This window comes from Dendrobium catenatum, unplaced genomic scaffold, assembly GCF_001605985.2.
Source record: "Dendrobium catenatum unplaced genomic scaffold, ASM160598v2 fragScaff_scaffold_793, whole genome shotgun sequence".
Lineage (NCBI taxonomy): Eukaryota > Viridiplantae > Streptophyta > Magnoliopsida > Asparagales > Orchidaceae > Dendrobium > Dendrobium catenatum.
The window spans coordinates 593,592-616,429 of record NW_021319255.1 but is presented as its reverse complement, the minus strand read 5'-3'; the positions used below and the strand labels follow the sequence as shown (position 1 = coordinate 616,429).

Sequence of the window (22,838 nt, the reverse complement as noted above, 5' to 3'; positions counted from 1 at the left end):
TACAAGAAAGCCTCTTTTAAAAACATAGAGTTTTACCTGTATATGAAAATTTCATTTCCTTGTTCAATTTTATAATGATCAAACAATAATAACAGAAATAGGAAATATGGCTTCTAAATGATAACATAATTGCCAGATCAATAGGCACAAAAGACACATTAAATAATCTTCTTTTACAAAAAGTTGTTCCGCGACCGCTGCCTACCGCCAATCTCCACAATCTTTAAACTTTACAATATATATATATATATATATATATATATATATTACTTTAAATCAAACTATACATTTATTCAGCTAAATTTATTATACAATAAACCAAATGATTTAAATCATATTATTGATATATCATCAAAAATTAATCATGTTTGGGCACAAATCTCGAGGCAAAAATGAGTTGGAAACTTTTGAAATCAAATTCGAGACCATTCAAACACCAGTTTTAGTAAACTTATAGTCAAAATGAACATCTCCAAAAGATGAACCCAATGACACCCAATTCGACTCATTCCAACTCCAAATGGGTCCAAATTGAAGACCTGAAGCACATTTGGAAGGTTCAAACCATAAATTGGACAACCAAATGATTTTCAAACATAACATGCTTATAATCGAATCGAGCAGCTCATCGAGATGAATTTAACGAGTCCAAAATCGTTGAATTATGATATCATGAAGACACTCAAATATTCAATAAACTATTTACAATCAAGGGAGTCGAGATCAACTGTCCATTCAAAATACTCACAATCTGCTGGTCATGTTACTCCCAACAAATTATAAATGGACCCCTCTTTTCATTAAGGGATGACCAATCAAGGAAAATAATGAAGGAAGAGAAACACGAGTTCTCTTGCCACTTGACTTCTCGACCACCGACTTTCGCAAGACTTTTAGATGACCACCAACTATCAACGAACTTCCACTCGACCACCAATTGACACCAACTTACACCCAGCTACCGACCGTCGTCGGACTTCCATTCGATCCTTATTCATCGCTAGATATCAACATGATAGTTGAATTTTGTAATATAATTGTTCTCAAAGTAAAAAGCAAATAAATCATTTGTAATCTATTCAAACGCTAGTTGATTTATTTCAATTGAGTATGACCTTATAGTTTTCCCTTTAGGGGTTTCCACATTAAAAATTATGGTGTTTCTATTTTCTCTATTTGTGAGTTGAACACTCGTGCTTTATCATTGCGAATATTCTAATATGCAATAATTATATTCTTTTTATGCTGTTTTTTTTTTTACAGTGTAATACAATTTTCGTCAATCAAATAGCCTCTAAGACCAAACAGTGATATTTCACGGTTTTATTGGACTGGCAAGATAGAGGGAGTGTTTTTGGATTTACGTTGGAATGGCCGACACTTTTCCGTTACAAAAGATGGATTCAAAATTTGAAATGGTTTTCTTGTAATTTAATATCCGACTCTAAAGACAGCTCGGAATGGGCGACAGTGCTATAGCATGTGAGTTAGAAAAGGGCAAAGCTTGTAATATTTTGGACTTGGGAGTTTGGAGTAGACGGTGGCTTAAAGGAAAAAAAGTAATTTGTCTCGCCTGTCTTTTTTGTCAGTCAGCGGTCGATCTGAGCTTAAAAAAGAGTAAACCAGTGAGATGGCATTAAAGCCGAACCTGTTTGGGTTGAAGAAAAGGTTAGATTTTAAGAAAAGGTTTTTTGCCCGCGGTCAGGGCAAATTGGGATCATGAGACCGCAGGCTGGGTGAGGGCTGGATGGCGAGTCGGCAATCGTGGTTAGGTTGATATGTAGGCGACGGTATGCTAGCCTGTATGCAGGCGACAACGACTATGGGAGCTTTGGACTGTCAGGTCGACGCCGACAATGACACGACACGGGTCTACACGACGCCGGAATGACACAACACGATAATCGCGATGAGACCGGCGCCGACAACAGTAGCATTGACAGCGGCTCATCCATGCACATTTCATGCGACGAGAAGGTATGAGACGGGATGGTGATCACTCGACGTGGATGGGACGACAGATGTGACTCACACGTTTTTTCAAAATGGTTAATCTAGTTAGGTTGAGCTCGGATTTCGAATCAACTCGAATATGACTTGTTTTTTTCAAACTAGTCGAATGCGGAAACCTGATCCCAACAAATTTGCAAAATTGGTTGATTAAAATCTTAAAATTTTGGGTCTAATTTAACCTATATTTTCAATTCGTGTCAAATATTGACACCCAACATTTTGAGCTTTATTACAGGATTAACGGAATCCGAATATTTCATTTTTCATGGCTCTGAAATTTTCAACAGATCACTCAAGCTTTATCAATTAATATATATATTATATTCCTACGTGTTAAATGAAATCAGTTTGAATAAAGTTATGAATTCGAGTTATTAGGGCCGTAATCGGGTGGTTGAGAATTTGAAATTTTCTGCTGTTGATACATTAACTTACGCTAATTCACCAGTGCTCATCATTAAGAAAAACAAAGGAATAAATTGACGATAATCGGGTGGTTGAGAATTTGAAATTTTCTGTTGTTGATACATTAACTTACACTAATTCACCAGTGCTCATCATTAAGAAAGACAAAGGAATAAATTGACGATAATACACTAAAATAATGGTCTTTGCTTTCCCCCAACTGTCCTTTTCCCTGCCCTTTTGGGCTTTTCAAGGTCCTCTTCACACTGCACGCTATCTCACAGCTTCAAGAGCTCTTGCAGCTTCCCTGCTTACTGTACCGGAGTCAAGGGAGAGCCGGAGAAGAAGCAACAGGGAAAGCATCCTCCTTTCCTATCAATGGCTTTCCCTCTACTCACCCTATCTCTGCTCTTCTTCTTCCATCTCGTCCAAGGAAACCCTGAACTTAGAGCTCTAATGGAACTCAAGTCTTCTCTTGACCCCGACGGTCATTACCTGTCTTCTTGGACTCCCGGAGGCGACCCTTGTCGTGGCCACTTCGAGGGAGTAGCATGCAATGAGCATGGCAAAGTGGCCAACATCTCATTACAGGGGAAGGGGCTCTCTGGCTCTATCTCGCCGTCGGTGAAGGAACTCAGGTGCCTTTCTGGGCTTTATCTACATTACAACGCACTTAGAGGGGAGATACCGAAAGAGATTGCAAATCTGACTGAGCTCACTGACCTCTATCTCAACGTTAATAATCTCAGCGGCGGCATTCCGTCGGAAATCGGCAACATGGCTAGTCTCCAAGGTTAGTTCAAAGAAGTATCTTTGGGGTTTGAAGGGTGGCTTTTGGTTCTCGAGGATAAAGTTTGGATTTTGCCTAAGGATGGCTTTTGGTTCTCGAGGATAAAGTTTGGATTTTGCTTAAGGATTTTGTCTCAGTTTGGTTTCTCTCAGTTTAGTTTCAGAAGGTTTGCTGATAACTAAAGGCCCCAGTAGTAGAAGCTTACTCCGTAAAAATGGAGCAGGATTTGAGAGACTTGTTTGCTTCTTTTGCATGTTTGTGTTTATACTTTATAGCGGCGTGTTTTGCAAGTAGAGTTTTTACCCGTTTTCTTCCCTCTTCCCTCTTTTTTTTTTTGTTATTTTTTGTTCATTGCAGATAAGATTACTTTCTTTTGCAATCTTCTTAATAGTTTCAATTATATGCCATTTCCATTTTACTCAGTGGTTCTTTTGTCTATCGCTGGCTCCGATTTCAGAGGCCTAGTGTTTTTTAGCATATTAATATTCAAAAGATCCGGCCTTTATAAATGTTCCATCTTTTACCATTTTGCATATTGTTCCTTCTTTTCTGGTCCACTTTTCACTCCTTTCCGTCAACACTATGATTTTTCTCCTGCATTACTTGTTCTTCCGCCTCTTTCTTTTGCTTGACCTTAGCTCGTTGTTAATTTGTGGATCGTAATTAATTCCTTATGAAGAACTTTTCGCATATACTCAGTAATGGCCATTGTTAGGATTTACATACAAAATATGTTGCTCTTATGTTTTCATCACAAAAGGGGATTTCTATCGATATGAGAACAAAAAGAGCACAGTGAAAGAGGGTCTGCAGATTACCTTCTTCATCATTATTACAGTGAAACTTGTAATCTGGGCAACAGAAGATAACTATAAATTGGGCAAACCTTTATTAAAATTCGTAGGGAAATTTTTAAGCGTTTAATCACTTAATAGAATTATGAATAGCTTCTTAGTTTCCGAATCTACTGTTTTTAAAAGATTTTTGGTGTTCTATTCCTATTGCAGTATTGCAGCTTTGCTATAACCGGTTGACAGGTAGCATACCTACTCAATTGGGGATTTTGAGTAAGCTCTCTGTTCTTGCTCTGCAATCGAATCAGCTAACTGGAGCCATTCCTGCAAGCTTGGGTGATTTACCCGAGCTTGTGCGTCTCGATTTGAGCTTCAATAAATTCTTCGGTTCAATTCCGAGGAAGCTTGCTCTGCTCCCTCAGCTATTAGTCTTAGATGTTCGAAACAATTCCCTCTCTGGAGATGTCCCCACTGGTAATGTCCCTGTCAATTCAATTTCTCTTGTCTTTGTGTTACCTCTTTACTAAAGTTTGCATGAACACTTTTGATATAGATTTACAGAGGCTAAGCAAAGGTTTTCAGTTTGCAAATAACAAGGGACTATGCGGTATAGGGTTTTCTTCTCTACAAACTTGCACTTCTGCTGACCTCCTTAATCCAAACAGACCTGAGCCATATGGCCCCAACGCCTCGGCTGGACTGCTCCCAAGAGAGATTCCTCAGTCAGCAGATTTGAGCCGAAATTGCAAGGGTTCACGCTGCTCGAATGGTTCCAAATCCTCAGCCATTGTAGTTATTATCGTCGTAATTGTTGTTTCCATAGGTGGACTGATCTCTGGACTACTTGTATTCGTATGGTATCGCCGTCGGAAACAAAAGATTGGCAGTGCACTCGAACTCTCGGATAGCCGACTTAGCATTGACCAACCCAAAGAAGTCTTTAGAAAGAGCGCATCTCCTCTCATCAACCTTGATTACTCAAACGGATGGGACCCTTTGGCTGAAGGTGGTAGCAGCAATGAATTTTCACAGGAGGTCCAGAGCTTCAGATTCAATTTGGAGGAAGTGGAATGTGCAACTCAGTATTTCTCTGAGGTTAATTTGCTTGGGAAGAGCAACTTTGTTTCGACTTATAAAGGTATGTTGAGGGATGGAAGTCTTGTTGCTGTGAAGAGCATTACTAAGACAAGCTGCAAGACTGAGGAAGCTGAGTTCTTGAAGGGATTGAAGGCTTTGACAGTACTCAGACATGAAAACCTTGTTGGTTTGAAAGGGTTTTGTTGTTCCAGAGGTCGAGGAGAGTGCTTCCTTTTATATGATTTCGTTGCCAATGGAAGCTTATCGAATTATCTTGATGCAAAGGATGATGAAAAGGAGAAGATTCTTGATTGGTCTACAAGGGTTTCAATCATCAAGGGCATAGCTAAGGGTATTCTAAATTATAGTTCTTACAAAAAAGCATTTAAGCTTTCATTACTTAAAATGATGCAGTCGTTAAAGATTTCTAATTTTTTTCTATTTAAAACCTGAGAACTATTTTATGTTTCAACTGTTCATATATGTTTATGTTTGCCTAAATTCAGATTTAGGCTTCGTTTGAGACGGCTTTCTTACTGCTTCTTAAAACAGCTTTTTAGTATAAAAATTTTCTCTTATTATAGAAAATTGCTTTAAGAATCAATAAAAAAGCCGTCCCAAACGAAGCCTTAGTAAATCATTAGAAGATTAAAATCTGATAACTGTTTTGAATCACTACTGTTAAATATTTGCTAAGTTATAAATTTGTTTCATAATTAAGATTTATGAGACGAGAAATTCTTAAATCCGTTAAATGGAGTGAATGTTGGGATTTAACATTAAGAAATTAGGATTTAAAGTTCCCAAATTCTGCTCTGCTAAGTCTTTGCTTAAATGCTACCCAACTAAAATAGAATACAAATAGCCCTTCAGACTGTATTATTAGGCATTTTGTCAGCTGTTTTCTTCAACACATTTCTCTAAAGTCAATCAATATTGTTGTTGTAGTTGACAAAATTGTCTTTTTATATTATTATTTTTCTATGAATGACGAATCTATCAATCACCTAACTTACTTGGACTTAGTTTTCTCTGAAGAACAATAGCAATTTGTTTTGGGAACATCTTCTTTCTCCATGAAAGTCAAATTAATCTAATAATTTCTCGTTCAGGTATTGAATACCTCCACAGCAGCAGAGTAAACAAGCCAGCCCTTGTTCACCAAAGCATATCAGCTGATAAGATACTGATAGACCAAGCTTTTGTTCCCAAGCTCTCTGCAGCTGGTCTGCACAAGCTTTTAGCTGATGATGTCGTCTTCTCCACCCTCAAAGCTAGCGCCGCAATGGGTTACCTTGCTCCTGAATACACGACCACTGGCCGCTTCACTGAAAAGAGCGATGTCTACTCCTTCGGAGTTATCATGTTCCAAATCCTCACCGGCAAGACAAAGGTCACCCACCTTCGACTTACGGCAGATTCCGGCCAACTCGACGACCTCATTGACAAGAAACTCAGCAAGTGCTTCTCCATTCCAGAAGCAGCGAAGCTTGCAGGAATTGCATTGATATGCACAAGTGAGATTCCAGGCCAGAGACCAACAATGGAGGCTGTGCTTCAAGAACTGGGAAGTAACTGATGCTTCAATTTCTAACTGTACTGATCTTTTGTAATTGTAATCGACTTTTTTATGTATCTGCCTGTTTTAAATTTTACTTGAACTCTTATGTCTTGTAAGAGAAGTGAAGAAGTTCCAGTGTTTTGGAATTGTTCTTTGACATGGTAGTCTAGTCTTGTTTGTATTAGTTGTTGATGGTCTTCTTCATGGATGGTTGGTGAGGCAGCTATTGAAACGTGAGAGCTTGGTGAGTTCTTTGTTAAGATCGTTTCCAATCGAAAATCTCATTTTTCACTCCAAAATATCGTGAAATTAAAAAATGCTGTGATTCATCTTCAATCGAACTCTATTTTTACACCATTTTGCGAAGGTAACGGTCTTTCTTTCTTTCGTGCATTTCTTCCACAAATTCGGTAGAGACAGAAAAATAGCAAAGATGAACAGTGCAACGCTAATATTGATGTCTCATTGTTCATCCGCAATCAAATAGCATAAGTTTTATTGTTTGATTAGAGCTGGTGAGATAGGTCATTCAGTGTTTTGTTTGGAGTTTAGTTGGAGATGACCTTAAGGTTTGTCTTTAATGTTTTGTTTTGAGGACTGTGGGAAGGCTTTTTCAGTATAGCTGGAAAGAAGAAAAAGCAGAAACCATAGAGGACTGGCGCACTGCCTACCACTGCGTTGTCACTGATGAGATGGTGGGCAGAGTCCTTTTGATGTTGACTTACATCAGCAATGGAGTAATTGGGGTGGCCCTGAAAGATTCCTGAGGAGAAATTGTGAGAGCTGGATAGGAAATTTTTTTTAATATATTCTTCTTCATCCGACTTGTCTTCTGCCTTGCCTTCATTAAGAAGAGGGTTGAATTATAAATCAGAAATCCCGTAAGAAACAAAAGCCAGAATGGTGATATGTGAAGTTGAGGATGCGGATTTTTAGAGTTGGTCAGCAACCTGAACCATAAATATATAGAATATATAGAATATTTCTTAGCCCTTTGAGAATGCTCTCATTTTTCCACTCAGTGATTTTAAGATTGATAGCTTTCTTAATCTTGTTGCAGGTTGAAGAGGAACATGAACATGAAAAATGAGATATGAAATTCCTCTCATTTCTCTCACTCCAAATGAAGTTTATCGAGCGGCTGGTAATGAGGCGGTACAAATTGTTGCAATCCGCCATTAGATAGTCCAATTCAGTGATATAATAAAAAATTTGGAATATATTTGGCCTCATAAAGTGATTCTTTAACCCATGAATGAGATCACTAATCACATCAAAGGAATAATCACACATTCAAAGAAAATGTGTGAGCTTTCATGACATTTTTGGCATAGAGGACATAGGCTGTTAACCGCAACATTCCTTGTAATAAGAGCATTTGCAGTTTTTCGATTCCAATAAATGGCCATCCATGTAAAAATCGAGTATCTCAAAGCATAGTATTTATGTCAAATATTATTATTTCAATTATAGATAGAACCTTCACTAAAAAAGCCCCACGAAAAATTCTTAAAAGAATTAAGATCAAAATTTTGCCATCCTAAACAACAAGAGTAGTCATCATGAATAGGAATGGACGCATCATTTGCAAAAGCAAGAGCTCTAGGAAAATGCCAATTTCTATTTAAGATAATAGCATAGACAATAGCATTGCTAGGAAATAAGGAATAGAACATCAAAAACTTTGAAGAATCTATGACACAAGGCATTACACCAACGATCCCAAAAAAGAGAAATGGGGCTATTGGGGGTAATAAAGAAAGTAAACTTTTTTTATCAGTTAGTAATGGAACATATAATTTTCCCGAAAATAAAAACTTCAAAGGAAAATGTTTCCGTAGTGAGCCAATAAGAAGCTCTAAGCCATATAACTAGGGGTGATTGAGAGTTGCACATTATGCAAATAAGAGATCAATTAAAAACATATTGAAGCACTTGAATAGCTGAAAGACCAAGCCCACCATATTGTTTAGGCTCACAAGTATTTTTCCAGGAAATGAGGCGCAATTTCCTAGCATCAAAGTATCCAAAGTAAAGAAAGTTGGCACAGACTTTACTAATGAACTTGCAGCATTGCTTAGGTAGGATAGATCTACGAATTCAATATGCAATAATGTTCCAAATCGTGTATCGAAGGAAAAATAACCTACCTACAAAAGAGAGAAGCTTTGCTTTCCAGTCATGAAGATGATTAGAGATAGTTTGACGGGTTGAAAAACTGCAATCTTGACTTTTTTGAGGGAAATAGGGAGACCAAGATAAATGAGCTTGGAGCTATTGGAATTAATATAGAGCGTCTCACATATTTCATGAGAAATATGGGATTTAGGTGATATAATAACAACACTATTCTCAAGGTTAACATAAAGAACAATAGCATCAACAAAAGTTTTCATGATGTGGTTCATTGAAATGCAATTATGAATGAAATCTCTCCCAAACATCAGTAGATCATCCGCATAAAGTAGGGGTGGAACCAAGAAGAGTTTAGGGTGGACAATTGCCCACCCTAAAGTCTTAATTTTTTTTAGAAGAATAAGCATTTGTACTATTTTCCCTAGCTTCAATAAATGCAATTATCCAAATTCTAAGAAAAAAAAATTATATTTCCTATTTCATATATAAAATTATGTATTTTACAATCATATTTACTCACCTTAAAAAAAGAGGCTAGTTTCAAACATAAAGGATATGATATATATAATAGTCACTAGATATAATACCTTAAAATCCCTAACTAAATAGAATAAATAAGGGCTAAGAAGGAAAGGAAAAAAAAGATTTAAGGTTTGTGTTTTGGCTTGACCATTTTCGTCGATGATTTTTGAAGGTTTACTGGATGATGATAAGGAGGTCCTTACTGTCCCGTCAACTGTGTTGGTTGGCAACCTGGGTATCTCAGCATTGGATGGATTGAGATCGATTTAGGTCACCTATGGATGGTCCGTGCGTTGCTGTTTTGGCTGGTGATGGGGGCCTCCATCTTTGAGTCCCCGTTCGATGAATTTTTTGCCCTTTTTTTTTGTTTTGGTTTCTTATGTTTGTTTTGAGTATCTACTATTTGTGTCTTACGTGTTGGGCTGTTAACTTTGTACTCCTGCCTTTTTTATTAATACAATTTTCTATTAAAAAAAAAGGGCTTAGAGGAAAGCCCTAACTCAAACCATTAGAGGATGGAAAGAATCCCTCAATATCACCTACCACATAAATGGAGAAATAAACATTAGTAATGCAGGCCTTTATCCAAGAGATAAACTTAGAGGAAAAAAAACCCTTTTGAGCTAACCTAACAAGAGCAACTGCTGAACCAAATATGCCCTAAATCTCTCCTTTGTTAATGTAAATTAATATTAAGATTGATTTATTATTAATAGCATTTGATAGGACTTAAAATATAAATTTATTTTCGAGGCGGTCATAAAAAGTTAGTTTAGCTCAGTAGTGATAAATCATAATTTGAATAAGCAAATTGTGGGAAACATTATGAAAAATATCATTGCATTTCAAGCAAATCTATAAAATTATCAATGTTGCGTCCAATTTTATATGAATTAACTAAGTTCCCAAAGGAGATTTTATTAAGATGAATGATATGAGAATAGTGAAATAATGATTTCTAAATCTTGACTGGTTTGATATAATTCAGGATGCTGTTAACTGGTTCAACTGATCTTAAGCATGAATCTTTTCATTTCTTTGCTTAACAAAATCTAAGTCATTGAGCACTCATTGAATACTTCTAAGGCTTTGTTTGTGATGAATTTCTTACTACTTCTTAAAGCGGTTTTTTAATAAAAAAATTAAAATATTAATACTAAAATACTGTTTTATGAAGCAATAAGAAAGCTGTCCCAAACGAAGCCTAAAACTTCATTTGGGATGACTTTCTTTCTACATCTTGAATCAGCTTTTTATTAAAAAAACTGTTTTATTACATTTTCTTATTACATTTAGTAAAAACTGCTTTTTAACTTAAAAGAATTTAATTTTTGTACTAATAAATTTATATGATAATTGAGAACTATCTTTTTAATAGCAATATTATATTTTCAACTCTCCAAACATTTTATCCTTCGATCTTAGAGCTCAATTTGTCATGTTTTTTCCTTAACATAATCTGCAGCATTGTTTGGGTAAGCTTTTTCATAATTGCTTTAAAATTTTTGCTCAGAAAAGTTGTTTTTGAAACGAAGTTTTACAACTAATTTATAAATCGCATTAACAAGTTAACAATAACAAAAGTTTGTTAGTAATATATCATCATCATCATCAAACAATCAAACAATTTATCCAACATCAAAATCACCTGCTTTGCTCGATTTAGGAGTATAACATAAAAGATTTTTTTTTTGAGAATAGAATATCAACCCGCTGCCACCCCTATACGAGGAATATGACGGCGTAACTAATCCCTCAGCGAGCCAACTAAGAAATAGCCCTACAAGTGTATGATCCGTATTTATTTTTTCCCCATTTAAGACGACGGACATGAGTTGGGGGATTTTCAACCATGCTTGCCACCAACCCAGCTAAGCCCGATAGGATATAACATAATAGAATACAACAGTATAAATATAGCTAAACACAATGCCAAATAAAGCATTAAGTTCCCGTCAATGAAACATAGGATTAAATCCTCTCTTCCTTGCAAGACAACAGATTTTTGAAACCAGATGAAACTACTAATTAATTGTATCTCTAAATATATTATCATCAAATATTCATATTACATAAAAAACAAAATGGTCTTCAGAGTTTCCATAAAGAAATTCACCATATTGACGTAGTATTCCTTCTAAAAGTTTTTTGATTCATGATAAAAAAAGATATATTTTCCTGTTGAATAAATGACTAACTTTAATCTCTGGTGTTTAACATAGTAAGCTCAAATCAAATGCTAGCAAGTAAACAAAAGAATCATAAACAAATTAACATTCATTCATTAAAAAACCACCTAACCAAGCTAAATCACAAGCCTTGCTCACAGGAAAAACTGGGGCAAAATAATTACATTTCCCTGATAAAGAAAGAGAAGTTAACAAATTAAAAGATATTTCAGTCCAAATCTACAAAACAGTATTGATATGAAGAGCTTTTAGCAGCGCAGTGGCCATTTGCTTAACCAGGACCTGCCTTCCAGATCTCTGTCCATCCCTGCGCTCTTCTATCAAATTTTGGAGCTTCTGAGGGAGGTCGTTTTCCACTATAAGCTGCTTTGGTCTTGGATGATGCTCATAAACAGCCTTCAGAATCACACATCAATACTAAGCTTGTGCAACAAAAAACTGTAAAATAGCGGCTATTTTTTTACTTATAAACAGAAAACTAACCTTGATTAATTTAAGAAGATTGAGTCTCGCAATAGCATCTTGATGGTCTAGTCTTGAAATGAGCTGAGTAGTAAGCCCATTGGTGGCCATTGCAGTATTTATTCGCGGCGATTTCCTATATGATTTGAGTAGAAATAATATAGACAAGTATAGTTTAAAGGATGAAAGTTGGAGTGATGAATATTAAACACATACGTAATGATCTTCAAGAATGGCTCCAATATATTCACAAAATATTGCTGTGGGCAGTTCTGGAAGAACTTCACCAACTTCTGAATAGCTTCTTTCTTCAGTAGAGCTTGTTCAACTTTCCTGTGGTCGCTGTCATGAGCCAAGCAGACTGCAAGAGAATCTAATGCGGTAACAGCCCATGCTTCATCCTCCAATAGATTTAGATATACATCCAATCCACCGTGAACCCTCAACTGCTCCCTTGAGTTTCGGGAAGCATAGGCCATGTCACAAAGCAGAGACAATGCCCACAGTTTCAAGTTTGAATCAGACAAAATAAAGTTCATTAGATGGGGAATAATTCCATTCTCAGCGGCTTGTTCCTGCCTCCTCTTGTTTATTTTGCAAAGGTTGAATAATGCACTAAGTACCTGAAATTTTAGTGAAAATGAGATCAGAGACCAGTCTTCCTGCATCTCCATTTGTGTATCAGGTGTATAGTTTTGCTAATTAATAAAACAATGAAGACTCATGACGAAAATTGTACGGTACACTCAAATATGTTGTTCCTTGTTGCTAACTATAAATAATACAGAGAGACACTTAAATCATCAAATAATGAAGTTGTCCTATTTGAGCCTGGCCGTTCAAATAGCAGCATAAAAAATTGTGCTTCTGTAATCTTCACGCAAACAAGAGTGGGACAAAGCAACTATCTTTCTAAATCGCCGCCATTGGATCTTTCATTTTCTTAAGAGTGGAGCGGATAATCTTATGAGTAGCAATAAGGATATCCAAAGTGCATCTACCTTTAGTGAAGCAACATTAAGGGTGATCAAACAAGAAGGAAAGAAGTATATGAGTAATTAGCCAAAACTTTGGTGGAAGACTTGGATATCCCATTAATAAAACTAACAAGCAATTTCTTGAGATTTATCCAGGCACTTTTTTGAGAATAAATCCAAATAAAAGAGATCGAGCTAACAAGAGATTCCTTGCCGAAGAAAATATCCTCATATAAACACAATATGAATAATATCCCACATTTCTTATGGAAAAACCACCCAAATTAAGAGGTTTTGAAGCACCTAAAGAGAAAGTAGCATCCTTTCATCTCCAAGGTAAAAGGAGAATCCAAATATATAAAAAGAGATAAATCATATGAAGTGTAAAACTTAAAAAAAATCTAAAAAACGCCAATTTGAATAAGTTCTTTTGAATTGATTTCCAAGCAATCAATGAAAAAATGAAGTGTAATATCTACTGTTCTGAAATCCAGGTAATTAAGGTTAATCAAACTAAAATTTTATTTGATTTTGATTTAATTTGTAATTATCCGCCTTAGAGTGTTTAAGGAGACCCTAAGTGAACAAGAAGTGAAATTCTAAAGTATCAAAATTGCCCTATAAGCGCTATGTGTCGGGCTGGGCAGCACTGTGGGATTAAGCTCTCGGGTGGAGAGGGGAAAATGAATGTGCGCTGTAGCGCGGGTAACGTCGTCCTGGCGCCAAGTCTCAAGTGGAAAGATTCTAGCATAATCTGGAAGATTTTCTGGGAGCACAGTGGCATTGCGGAGTTGAGGCTGTGGTGCAAGGTCATATTAGTAGTTTTTTAAAATAATAAAATATCTAAAATGATTTGCTTAATTCACCTCACCATAGCCATTTGCCGGAGAAGAAAAGGAGAAGAGAGAAGAAGAGGAGAGAGTAGGAAAGAGAGTGATTTCAGATGCCAAAGCTCAGGATTCATCAGTCAGGTCCATTCAAGATATTATAGGGCACGAGGCAGACTTCTGAACCCCTATCTATAATTCAATCCAGATATTTTATAAAAAGTTATAGATAAAAATGTATTTTTCCTGAGTTTCATGATGCTTTTATCACATAACTTCTAATATGTTGTACGCTTTATTCTGAACGTTTTGATTATATGAATCAAATTTTTAAAAATTGGATTTTTCTATGCAAAATTTTTGAGTATATAACTGAATTGAGAATTCTCTAGGTATAGTGGGATTATGGGGGTTTTAGCTAGTGTGGTTTTAGCAGCAAACATTTATCTTTGCACCCTTCATTGCTTTGACACCAGCACCAGTGTTTTACCTACAATGCTTTATTTCCTACTTTAGTAGCTTGTCTTTCTTTAGTACCGTTGTTTTAGTTTCAGTACCTTGCTTCCAACACTTTGTTTCGCCTACAATTCTAGTTTTCACTCAACAATAGTTTTGCATGTAGTAGTAGCTTTACTTGTTTGTTATTTCCAATATTAATTTTGTTCTTAATATCAATTATGCGCTGACTTTCATCTACTTGTTTGCAGATTTTTGTGACTAGCAGTTTCAGGAGCTGGAGCATGTAGCTACAAGGTTTATTAAGAGCTGAAGCTTGCCAGGATCTAGAGCTTGCTAGGAGTTGGAGGGGTTTACATTAAAATTTTTGGAACCTTTCTTTTTGTTTTAGTGTTTTCTTAATTTTAGGAGTTTGTTATTAGTTGGTGTGAGTTGTACATAGGTTATTTGATGTGAACATTGATTTTTCTGTGTTTTATTGATTTTAATAAAAAATGCAAAATTCACCAAAGTGGCTCTCCCCTCGGTGTTTTCTACTTGCATTTTAAATTTCTTAGTTAATTTAGTTTATATTATAGTTCATATTTTAAATTAAAATAAACCTCACGGCTCATTAATTAATTTTAATTTAAAATTACTTGATTTTTAATTAAATTATGAATTGAATTTAAAACATATTGCTCAATTAATCTAATTAATTTAAACGTTTTAATTCAATAATTCATTTAATTAAAGATTTATTTTTAAATTGAATTTTAAAATTAATTAATTAATTGAGTTATTTATTAATTAAACATGAATTTTAATTTGTTATTAATTAATTGATTAGTTATTCAGCAAATCAAATTAATGTTTAATTAACTGATTAGTTGTTTAGTTAGTTAGTTAATTAATTAACTAATGTGTTTAATTCATTAATTAATTTGTTTTATTAATTAAAAGTTTTCTTGCTTAATTTAATTAGTTCAATTAAGTTGGAGATTTAAATTTAATTAATTGGTTTTGTTAATTAAAATATTTTAATTTTAAATTAATTAGTTCAATTAAATAATTAGTAAATTAAATTATATTTTGAATTAATGTTCAATTAGATTTTAAATTCTGATTAAATTTGATTAATTAAATAAATTTTAATTTTTTGTTATAATTAATTTAAATTATTTAATTTGATTTGAGATTGATTAATCAATTAGTTTAAAAGAGAGTTTTAACTTTAAATTAATTTGATTTAAAATTAATTGTTTAGTTAAATTAAATTTATTTTAAAATTAATGAGTTATTCTCCAATCATTCATGGGAAATTCAGTAATCTCTCGAGACAAATTTGATGGCTTTTCAGGGCAATTTCGACAACCTCTCAACGCTCCCCACCCTCTCTGCGAGGGGAGGTTGGGAGGGCACTTACCCTTTTAGGTCTGCTCGATTGGATCAAAATCAATGATCGAGGGCTTCGGGGAAGCAAATCGACACAGGTATTGGTCTTTGAGTCCTCCAATTTAGCGATTATGGTAATTCGGCGATTTCCCAACATTTCAGCACTCCTCCCCGCGAGGGGAGGTTGGGGAGGACACTTGCCCTTTTAGGTCTGCTCGATTGAATTAAAATCAACGATCGAGGGCTTTAGGGGAAGGCTCGACCCCGGTATACATCTTTGACTCCTCAAATTTGATGATCACGGTGTTTCCTCCCTTCTCTTTTATCAATACTAATAATTATAATAATTATTACTTATTACTATTATTAGTTATAATAATAATAATAATAATAATAATAATAATATACAATAAATCCCTCACTCATGTTTTAAATCAAGAAAGCAGAAGATCAGGAGGGAAGCGGACACAAGGAAGATTAGAAGAAGGCTGATTGTTTGACTTCGAATACAAAGGAGCAGGTGGTCCGAGTGGCTAGGGGCGGTTGTGTGTGAGGGAGCCGGAGGCGGAGGAAGGTTCGGCTTTGCCTGCGTGTGAAAGAGTTAAGCGGCAGGCAAATAGACCCGCGAGAGACACGGGAGGGGAATCAGAAGTCCACATGTGTGCTCGACGAATCGGAGGTAGAGGCGGGCGGATTGGGCTGCTGGTCCGAGAGGTGCTGCTTCGCTCAGATAGGGGCGGACGAGAGGTGTTGCTTCGAGCGTCTATGCATGGATCAGAGGTGCAAGGCGGAATTGGGAATGTCTGGGCCCTGCTCGCATGGGAGAGAGAGTTTGATTGGAACGGCTCGTTAACACAATCAAGAAGAGAAAAGCAACTTGTGCCGCGCTAGGGAAGGGCAGAGCGGCCTGGTGCTGCGCGTAAGGCGCGATTGAGCTAGATGTCGTGCAATGATGAACATGGCAGGTGTTCGGTCTCACGTGAAATGAAGCAGACGACAACAGGGAGCGTTCAAATGGAATTGCTAGAGAGCCAAAAATCTCATTTGCAAGTGAGCATAAGTTCTATTTTTCCATTCTCCCAATTGCAAGAGCAAAGAGGCTTTTATTTAAAAATTTTCAAACAAGAAATGGAGGATTAGGCTTCATTTGCCGTCCAGATATAGAGGGAGGTGGATCAGTTCATCTAGTTGGTTAGTGCAAAGGAGTCGGACGCGTCAAAGTGAGAGGTAGATCGGTTCGGAGGGTGTAGAGGTTCAGTTGCAAGCGAGAGGAGGCATATGACTTCGCTCTCGCATGGGACAGCCGGGAGGCATGCTGTGTCCGCAAGTTTGCACATGAGAGCGTGTTTGTGTGCGGTTGCAGGTAGAATTGGGAAGTGCAGCACGGGATATGTGTGGGCACCGTGCTAGTGTTGTTCACGACCGGTGAGATCTGGGTTCACTCGCGAAGGTTGGAGTGGAGGGCTGGCTCAAGTTTGATTGCAGTGTGGCTTTGGATGCCGCAATCGAGGTAGAGGAACTGATGGAAGGTAGCCAGGTTGGTAGGCGGAAAGAACAAAAGATGAACATGGTTCGGATCTCGTTTACGTGGGAGGAGTTCGGACGGAAGACGAGCAGGGTTCGTTCTTGTGTGAGAGAAGTAACCGACGAGGGTTCCCAACTGACTACGAGCGTAAGTTTCTTTCGTTCATTTCCAATTATTTTCTTCGAATCGAGTCAGCAATTATGGTAACGACGTGCACGTTCGACGACGTGTTAACGTGCTACAATTATTGCATCCTTTTATTCAAATAAGAACATCACCAACATGAAGTCATTAAAAGGTACCTATAATCATACCTATTATAGTGTTCGGTCTCCATTGCATAGGAAGTTAGTAAAGTACATTCCAACTGCAAGCTACTTTGAATGTACAAGCTTCAATTAAAAGGCGGGCAAAACAAGATCCTTATATATGTTTCTGAGCATGTATCCGAGGTCAAGACATGTTGAGCATGGTGTACATACTCAACATGTCTTAACCTTAGATACAAGCTCAGAAACATAGTACAACATAATGATATTCTCTCAATAATGCCTATAGTACAATGAAATTACACAATTCTCTCTTTGTGAGTGTTAAAAAGAGCAACAAAATTAACCTAGGAGAAACAAATAACTAGAATCTCACATTTATATATGAAACACACATGATAAAAGAAGCATAAAGACAAGAATACTATATTTTACAAGGTTTAATCAAGATTGAGTTAAGGGTTGTTCGGTGTATCGAAAAATAACATTGGGGGAACAAAATACAATATAAAATAAATGTGAAGTGTTTGAAATGGTTTAGAGTTGTTTGATTTGGTAAAAAAAATATAAGAGTTTATTTTTTGTGCTCAGTTTGAGATAATATAAATTTATTATAAAACCTGACGACAAGCTACAAGGTAGTGGTGATGGAGGAAGAGGGGCAGTGTCCAACAGTATTTATGACAATGCAGTTCCAAGATGCTTCCAACTAAATTTTCATGAGGCCATCTAGTTTTATAGTGTTCCTTTCCCGCTGATCCAAGAGAAATTTCGGTTGAAAATTTTGAAAAAGACTAGCAAGTGGATAATAGTTTTGCAACACAATCTAAATCTTCATAACACCTCAATGTATTTTCATCCTTCTAACACATATATTTCTGTTGTTAGAAATAAAGTGTCTGCATTTTTATTTCTGTCCATCTCCATCCCCAAAGCACGGGCACAATTTATTATAATCCAAAATCCTTTTAAAGTAAAATCACTTTAATTAATCTTAGAAAGTTAGCACGCTTACTTCACCATGTATTTGAGAGACAAAAGGTCCTTCATGCAGTCCAAGATTAGGAATCAGATGCTTGATGGCCTCTGCACGCTGAAGAGAGTCTAAACAGTTTGGATCCCCAGAAAGATGATTAATACACATGAGGATCTGAAATGTAAAAGAAAAACGTAAATCCACAGCAATTCACCCCTGGTATCATAAAAGAAATGCTAAAATATCATCAGCATCAACTTCAAACTCACCTTTGTTAGAATAGGGGGCTCTATCTTGTTGAACATTTGGAAAAGTCGAGCCAGCAAGCTTTGGCTACACATGTAGGATTTTACAGTAGAATCAGCTTGAGCAAATTCTAGCAAAAGATCTACAACCTTCTCAAGATACTCTCGAGCCACATCAGCATTTAGAGATGACACCATTTGAGAAAGTAATCCAGAAGATGTTGTACTACCAGGTCTAGCGTTCAGAACACCAGACCCAGATAAAACTCCTGATGCTGTCTGTGAAGCAACACTAGATGTCGAGGCACCTTCATTCGAAGTTGTTGAACCTATGGATTGTGGTAAAACCTTCGTGCTCGCCCTCTTAGACAGCTTTCCGTTGAAATCAGCACGTTCAATTTCCTTACCTTGTCTAGAAACCTCTGCAGTTCAGCAGAACAAAAGAAAAAAATATTTTTTTTTTCTGTAACATGCGATCAAAATTAGAATATAAAAGCACGTCATATAACAAAGAGAACATGCAATTTTCTCAGGAGTTGAAAGGATAAATTTCCTTTTTTTTTTTATATTTTGCATCTATGGCTCTGTATAATCTTCAAATTCAATATCACAACTGATAATTAAAGGTGCATGATGATTGGACCATTTATCAAGCATACGTAAAATACAAAAAATGATTGGATGACATACATAATCCCTTTTAAAAGTCAACTTTTGCCAAAGTATTTTACAAATAAAAGATACCCAATACATGCAAGATATCATCAACTGATATATTTTATCGCAAGGTAACTGAAATCCCCAGCAGTCATCAACATGTGCAATCGGAGCTATTCAAGTTGAAATTTCAACGCATCCGATGGATGAACAAACAATCACTAAAATTTTTGAAATAATGAATGTCAATAGTTTAATGATGTCAAAAATATGGATGATTTTGATATTCCATTTGAAGATCATATAATCAAAATATAATTGTCTAGGCAAACAAGATTAAAGATACAAATAAATCACTTTATGTAATAAGTGTAGAACACCAAAGGAGGAAGATCTTCTTGAGAGATCTTCTTGCAAGATCTCTAGAGAGGGAGAGAGGAGGAGGAGGAGAGGGGGAGAACCGTGAACCAACTTCCTCAGATTTTCATTAATTCTCTTGGCTACCTCCTAATACAAAACTAAAGCCTATAAATAGGCTTCTACAAGCTATACAAATAGCTACACCTAAGCTATACAACCTAAATCTAGGACTAATACCTAACAATAAGCATGCATAAAAATAAGTTTTGGTTCAGCCTCATCTAAAGAGAAAATTCTTGTGTATTACTGATTGAATATCGATGCTTACATATAGCAATATTAGAAGCATATAAAAGGAAAATAATATTAAAGAGAACATTCTTAATAAAAAATAATAAAACATATCTTCCTAATCTAGTGCTATCCAAAGAAAGTGCTTCTTAATACAGCATTTTCCTAGGATAACACTCAACCTTGATTCAAAGCGTATATATCAATAAGTTTTAACTTATTACAAAGAAAAAATGTTTTAGATATCTTGGATCTATTGTTTAGAGTGATGGTGAAATAGATGGGGATATTATCAGCAGAATTCAAGTTGGATGGTTGAAGTGGAGGAATGCATCGGGCTTGTTATGTGATAGAAATGTACCCCTCAAACTTAAGGGAAAATTCTATAAGATGGTAGTGAGGCCTGCAATGCTTTATGGTGCCGAATGTTGGCCATTAAAAGAGAAGCATAATACTAAGTTAAGTATGGCAGAGATGAGGATGCTTAGGTGGATGAGTGGCTTTACCCTTAGAGATAAGATACGAAATGAGCATATACGTGAAAAGGTTGGAGTAGCTCCAATAGAAGATAAGATTAGAGAGAGTCGCCTTAGATGGTTTGGTCACATAAAAAGGCGGCCTTCCGATAACCCGGTTAGGAGAGTAGAGGTATTAGATTTGACTTGTGTTAAGAAAGGTAGGGGTAGACAAAGACTTGGTTAGAAAATATTAGGAATGACCTTTCTTTATTAGATTTAAACGAGAATTTGACTTTTAATAAGACACAATGGAGAAAAAATGATTCATGTAGCCGCCCACGCAGTGGGATAAAGGCTTGATGTTGTTGTTGTTGTTGTACAAAGAAAAAATGAAGAGGTCAAAGCATTAGTAAAGATATTATTTATTATCTAACTTGTCTTTACTGGAGATTTGGAGTGATGATCTTCATTAATAAACTGTATCTCTAATGAAATAACAATTCATTTCAATGTGTTTAGCTCTTTAATGGAAGTTAGAGAAGCCAAATACCTCTACGAGAGTTTTTATCTACATCATTATACAAGCAAAATGAGCAATAACCTTGCATGTAACTTCAACACTAAATCTAACAATAACAATCTGCTTCTTACTTTTCAAAGAAGTAAGATATCTACCCACAAAGGCAATGTCCTAAAGTAGAATTTTTATCCTTAATCCATCATACTCTGCATTAGATTAATCTTCAATACTTAAATTAGAATGTTTTTGATAAACTTAATAATTTTTAGGAAATTTCTTGATATATCTAAAAATCCATAGGACATCTCATTTTTTCTTCAAGAGATTTTGCATATATGGACAAACCACACCAAAAAATGATATGTCAAGTCCAGCGATGGATAGATAACCTCACCAACAAGACATTACTAAAATAAAATAATCTTCATAGCTTTCATCATCCTCGGTTGATTGCAGAATTTCCATAGGGACGTTAGCAAGCTTACACTAAAAAAGACCAACTTTTTCAAAAAGGTTTGTGAAGTATTTCTTTTAGAGAGAATTTCATCATGGCCATCTGCAAACTTGATATCAAAAAAGTACTTTTGACACCCTAAATCTTAGTAATAAATAACTTCTATAGAGATTATATTATTTTAGTACTATCAAAAGTATCGCTTCAAGCAAGTAGAATGTCATCAACATTTACAACAAAAATCATTGCACTAGAAGATGAGTGCTAAATAAATATAGAGCAATTAGAGTATTTTTTTAGTATAGTGCAACACTTAAATTTATGCTTTTCTTTTAATGGCCAACATTATGCACTAAATTAATGCTTTTCTTTTAATGGCCAACATTATGCACTATAAAGCATTGCAGGTCTCACCACCATCTTATAAAATTTTTTCTTAAGTTTGAGGGGTACTTTCTATCACACAACAGGCCCGATGCATTCCTTCACTTCAACCATCCAACTTGAATTCTACTAATAATATCCCCATCTATTTCACCATAACTTTGAATAATAAACCCAATATATCTAAAACGTGTACTCTTATTAATGACTTGATCGCCCAAAGTCACAATCCTCCACTAGATCTATTACTACTAATATTACACTCTATATATTCAATTTTAAATCCACTCAAGTGAAACCCTTTAAACTCTAAGGTTGGCCTCCAAAATTCAAGTAACACCCCACGATACCCCTACTAGCAATGCAGAGTGTCACAAAGAACTTAACATTTATAATTCTCAACATCTAATCAATAACCGGAATATTTATTTATATTTCATTTCTTGAACAATACATTTTCTAAATAAACGGAAGCATCTAAATAGTCCTAGTTGCATCACGTAAATAATTACAGAGCCACTAAGAAAATCAAAATACATCACCACAATTTGACTGTTTACATACCTCACATGAAGACTCATAAACACTGCTAAATAATAAACATAAATATTCAATAAACGGAGCCTAATCTGCTTCAACTTTATTCTTGCCTTTCCCTGTAACAACAACTAGCATAAAACTGGTGAGCTATGAAGCTCATAAAGTTATGCAATTTGAATATGAAATTATATGCAAGATTATAAGAAAAAAAAGACATTGAAATCATAATTGAATAAATTCACAAATATTTGCAAAATAATCTAAAATCATATTTATGATAATCTTTTATTTTATTTAAAGCATGTACATAATATCATAATTAATCTTCTAAGATTATGGCTATCATTTTTTATTTATTTAGTTTTAATAAGAATATTGAATGGAGTCAAGTTAAACTTGACATTATCACCATTGAACAATATATAAGTCATAGAAGTATAAATATCTTCATAGGAAAAAAAAAAAACTACATATAGGTCAATTTTGCCTCTTTCAGGGTCTCTTTTGCCCCACCTGCCATATGGGTATCATATCATTTCATAGCCAACCTTCCTTAATTTGATATTCATTAGGCTT

General features: G+C 35.5%; 2 protein-coding genes across 2 annotated transcripts in view; one reads left to right on the top strand and one right to left on the bottom strand.

Annotated features, from left to right (window-relative positions):
• Positions 1 to 2,644: 2,644 nt before the first annotated feature.
• Positions 2,645 to 6,797, top strand: LOC110116689 (probable leucine-rich repeat receptor-like protein kinase At5g63930). Its single transcript, XM_020850378.2, has 4 exons — positions 2,645 to 3,211; positions 4,216 to 4,476; positions 4,556 to 5,431; positions 6,192 to 6,797. Exons 1-4 carry the CDS (start codon positions 2,797 to 2,799, stop codon positions 6,656 to 6,658), a joined length of 2,019 nt encoding a protein of 672 aa, XP_020706037.1. The 5' UTR covers positions 2,645 to 2,796; the 3' UTR covers positions 6,659 to 6,797.
• Positions 6,798 to 11,457: 4,660 nt separating this feature from the next.
• LOC110116693 (MAP3K epsilon protein kinase 1-like) overlaps positions 11,458 to 22,838 on the bottom strand; it is a 73,653-nt gene continuing 62,272 nt past the window's right edge. Inside the window, exons 21-25 of the mRNA XM_020850382.2 lie at positions 18,623 to 19,020; positions 18,393 to 18,527; positions 12,166 to 12,572; positions 11,971 to 12,085; positions 11,458 to 11,883 (exon numbers count right to left, since the gene is read on the bottom strand). Coding sequence (XP_020706041.1) covers positions 11,707 to 11,883; positions 11,971 to 12,085; positions 12,166 to 12,572; positions 18,393 to 18,527; positions 18,623 to 19,020 — 1,232 coding nt within the window. The 3' untranslated portion in view covers positions 11,458 to 11,706. The remainder of the gene's footprint in view (positions 11,884 to 11,970; positions 12,086 to 12,165; positions 12,573 to 18,392; positions 18,528 to 18,622; positions 19,021 to 22,838) is intronic.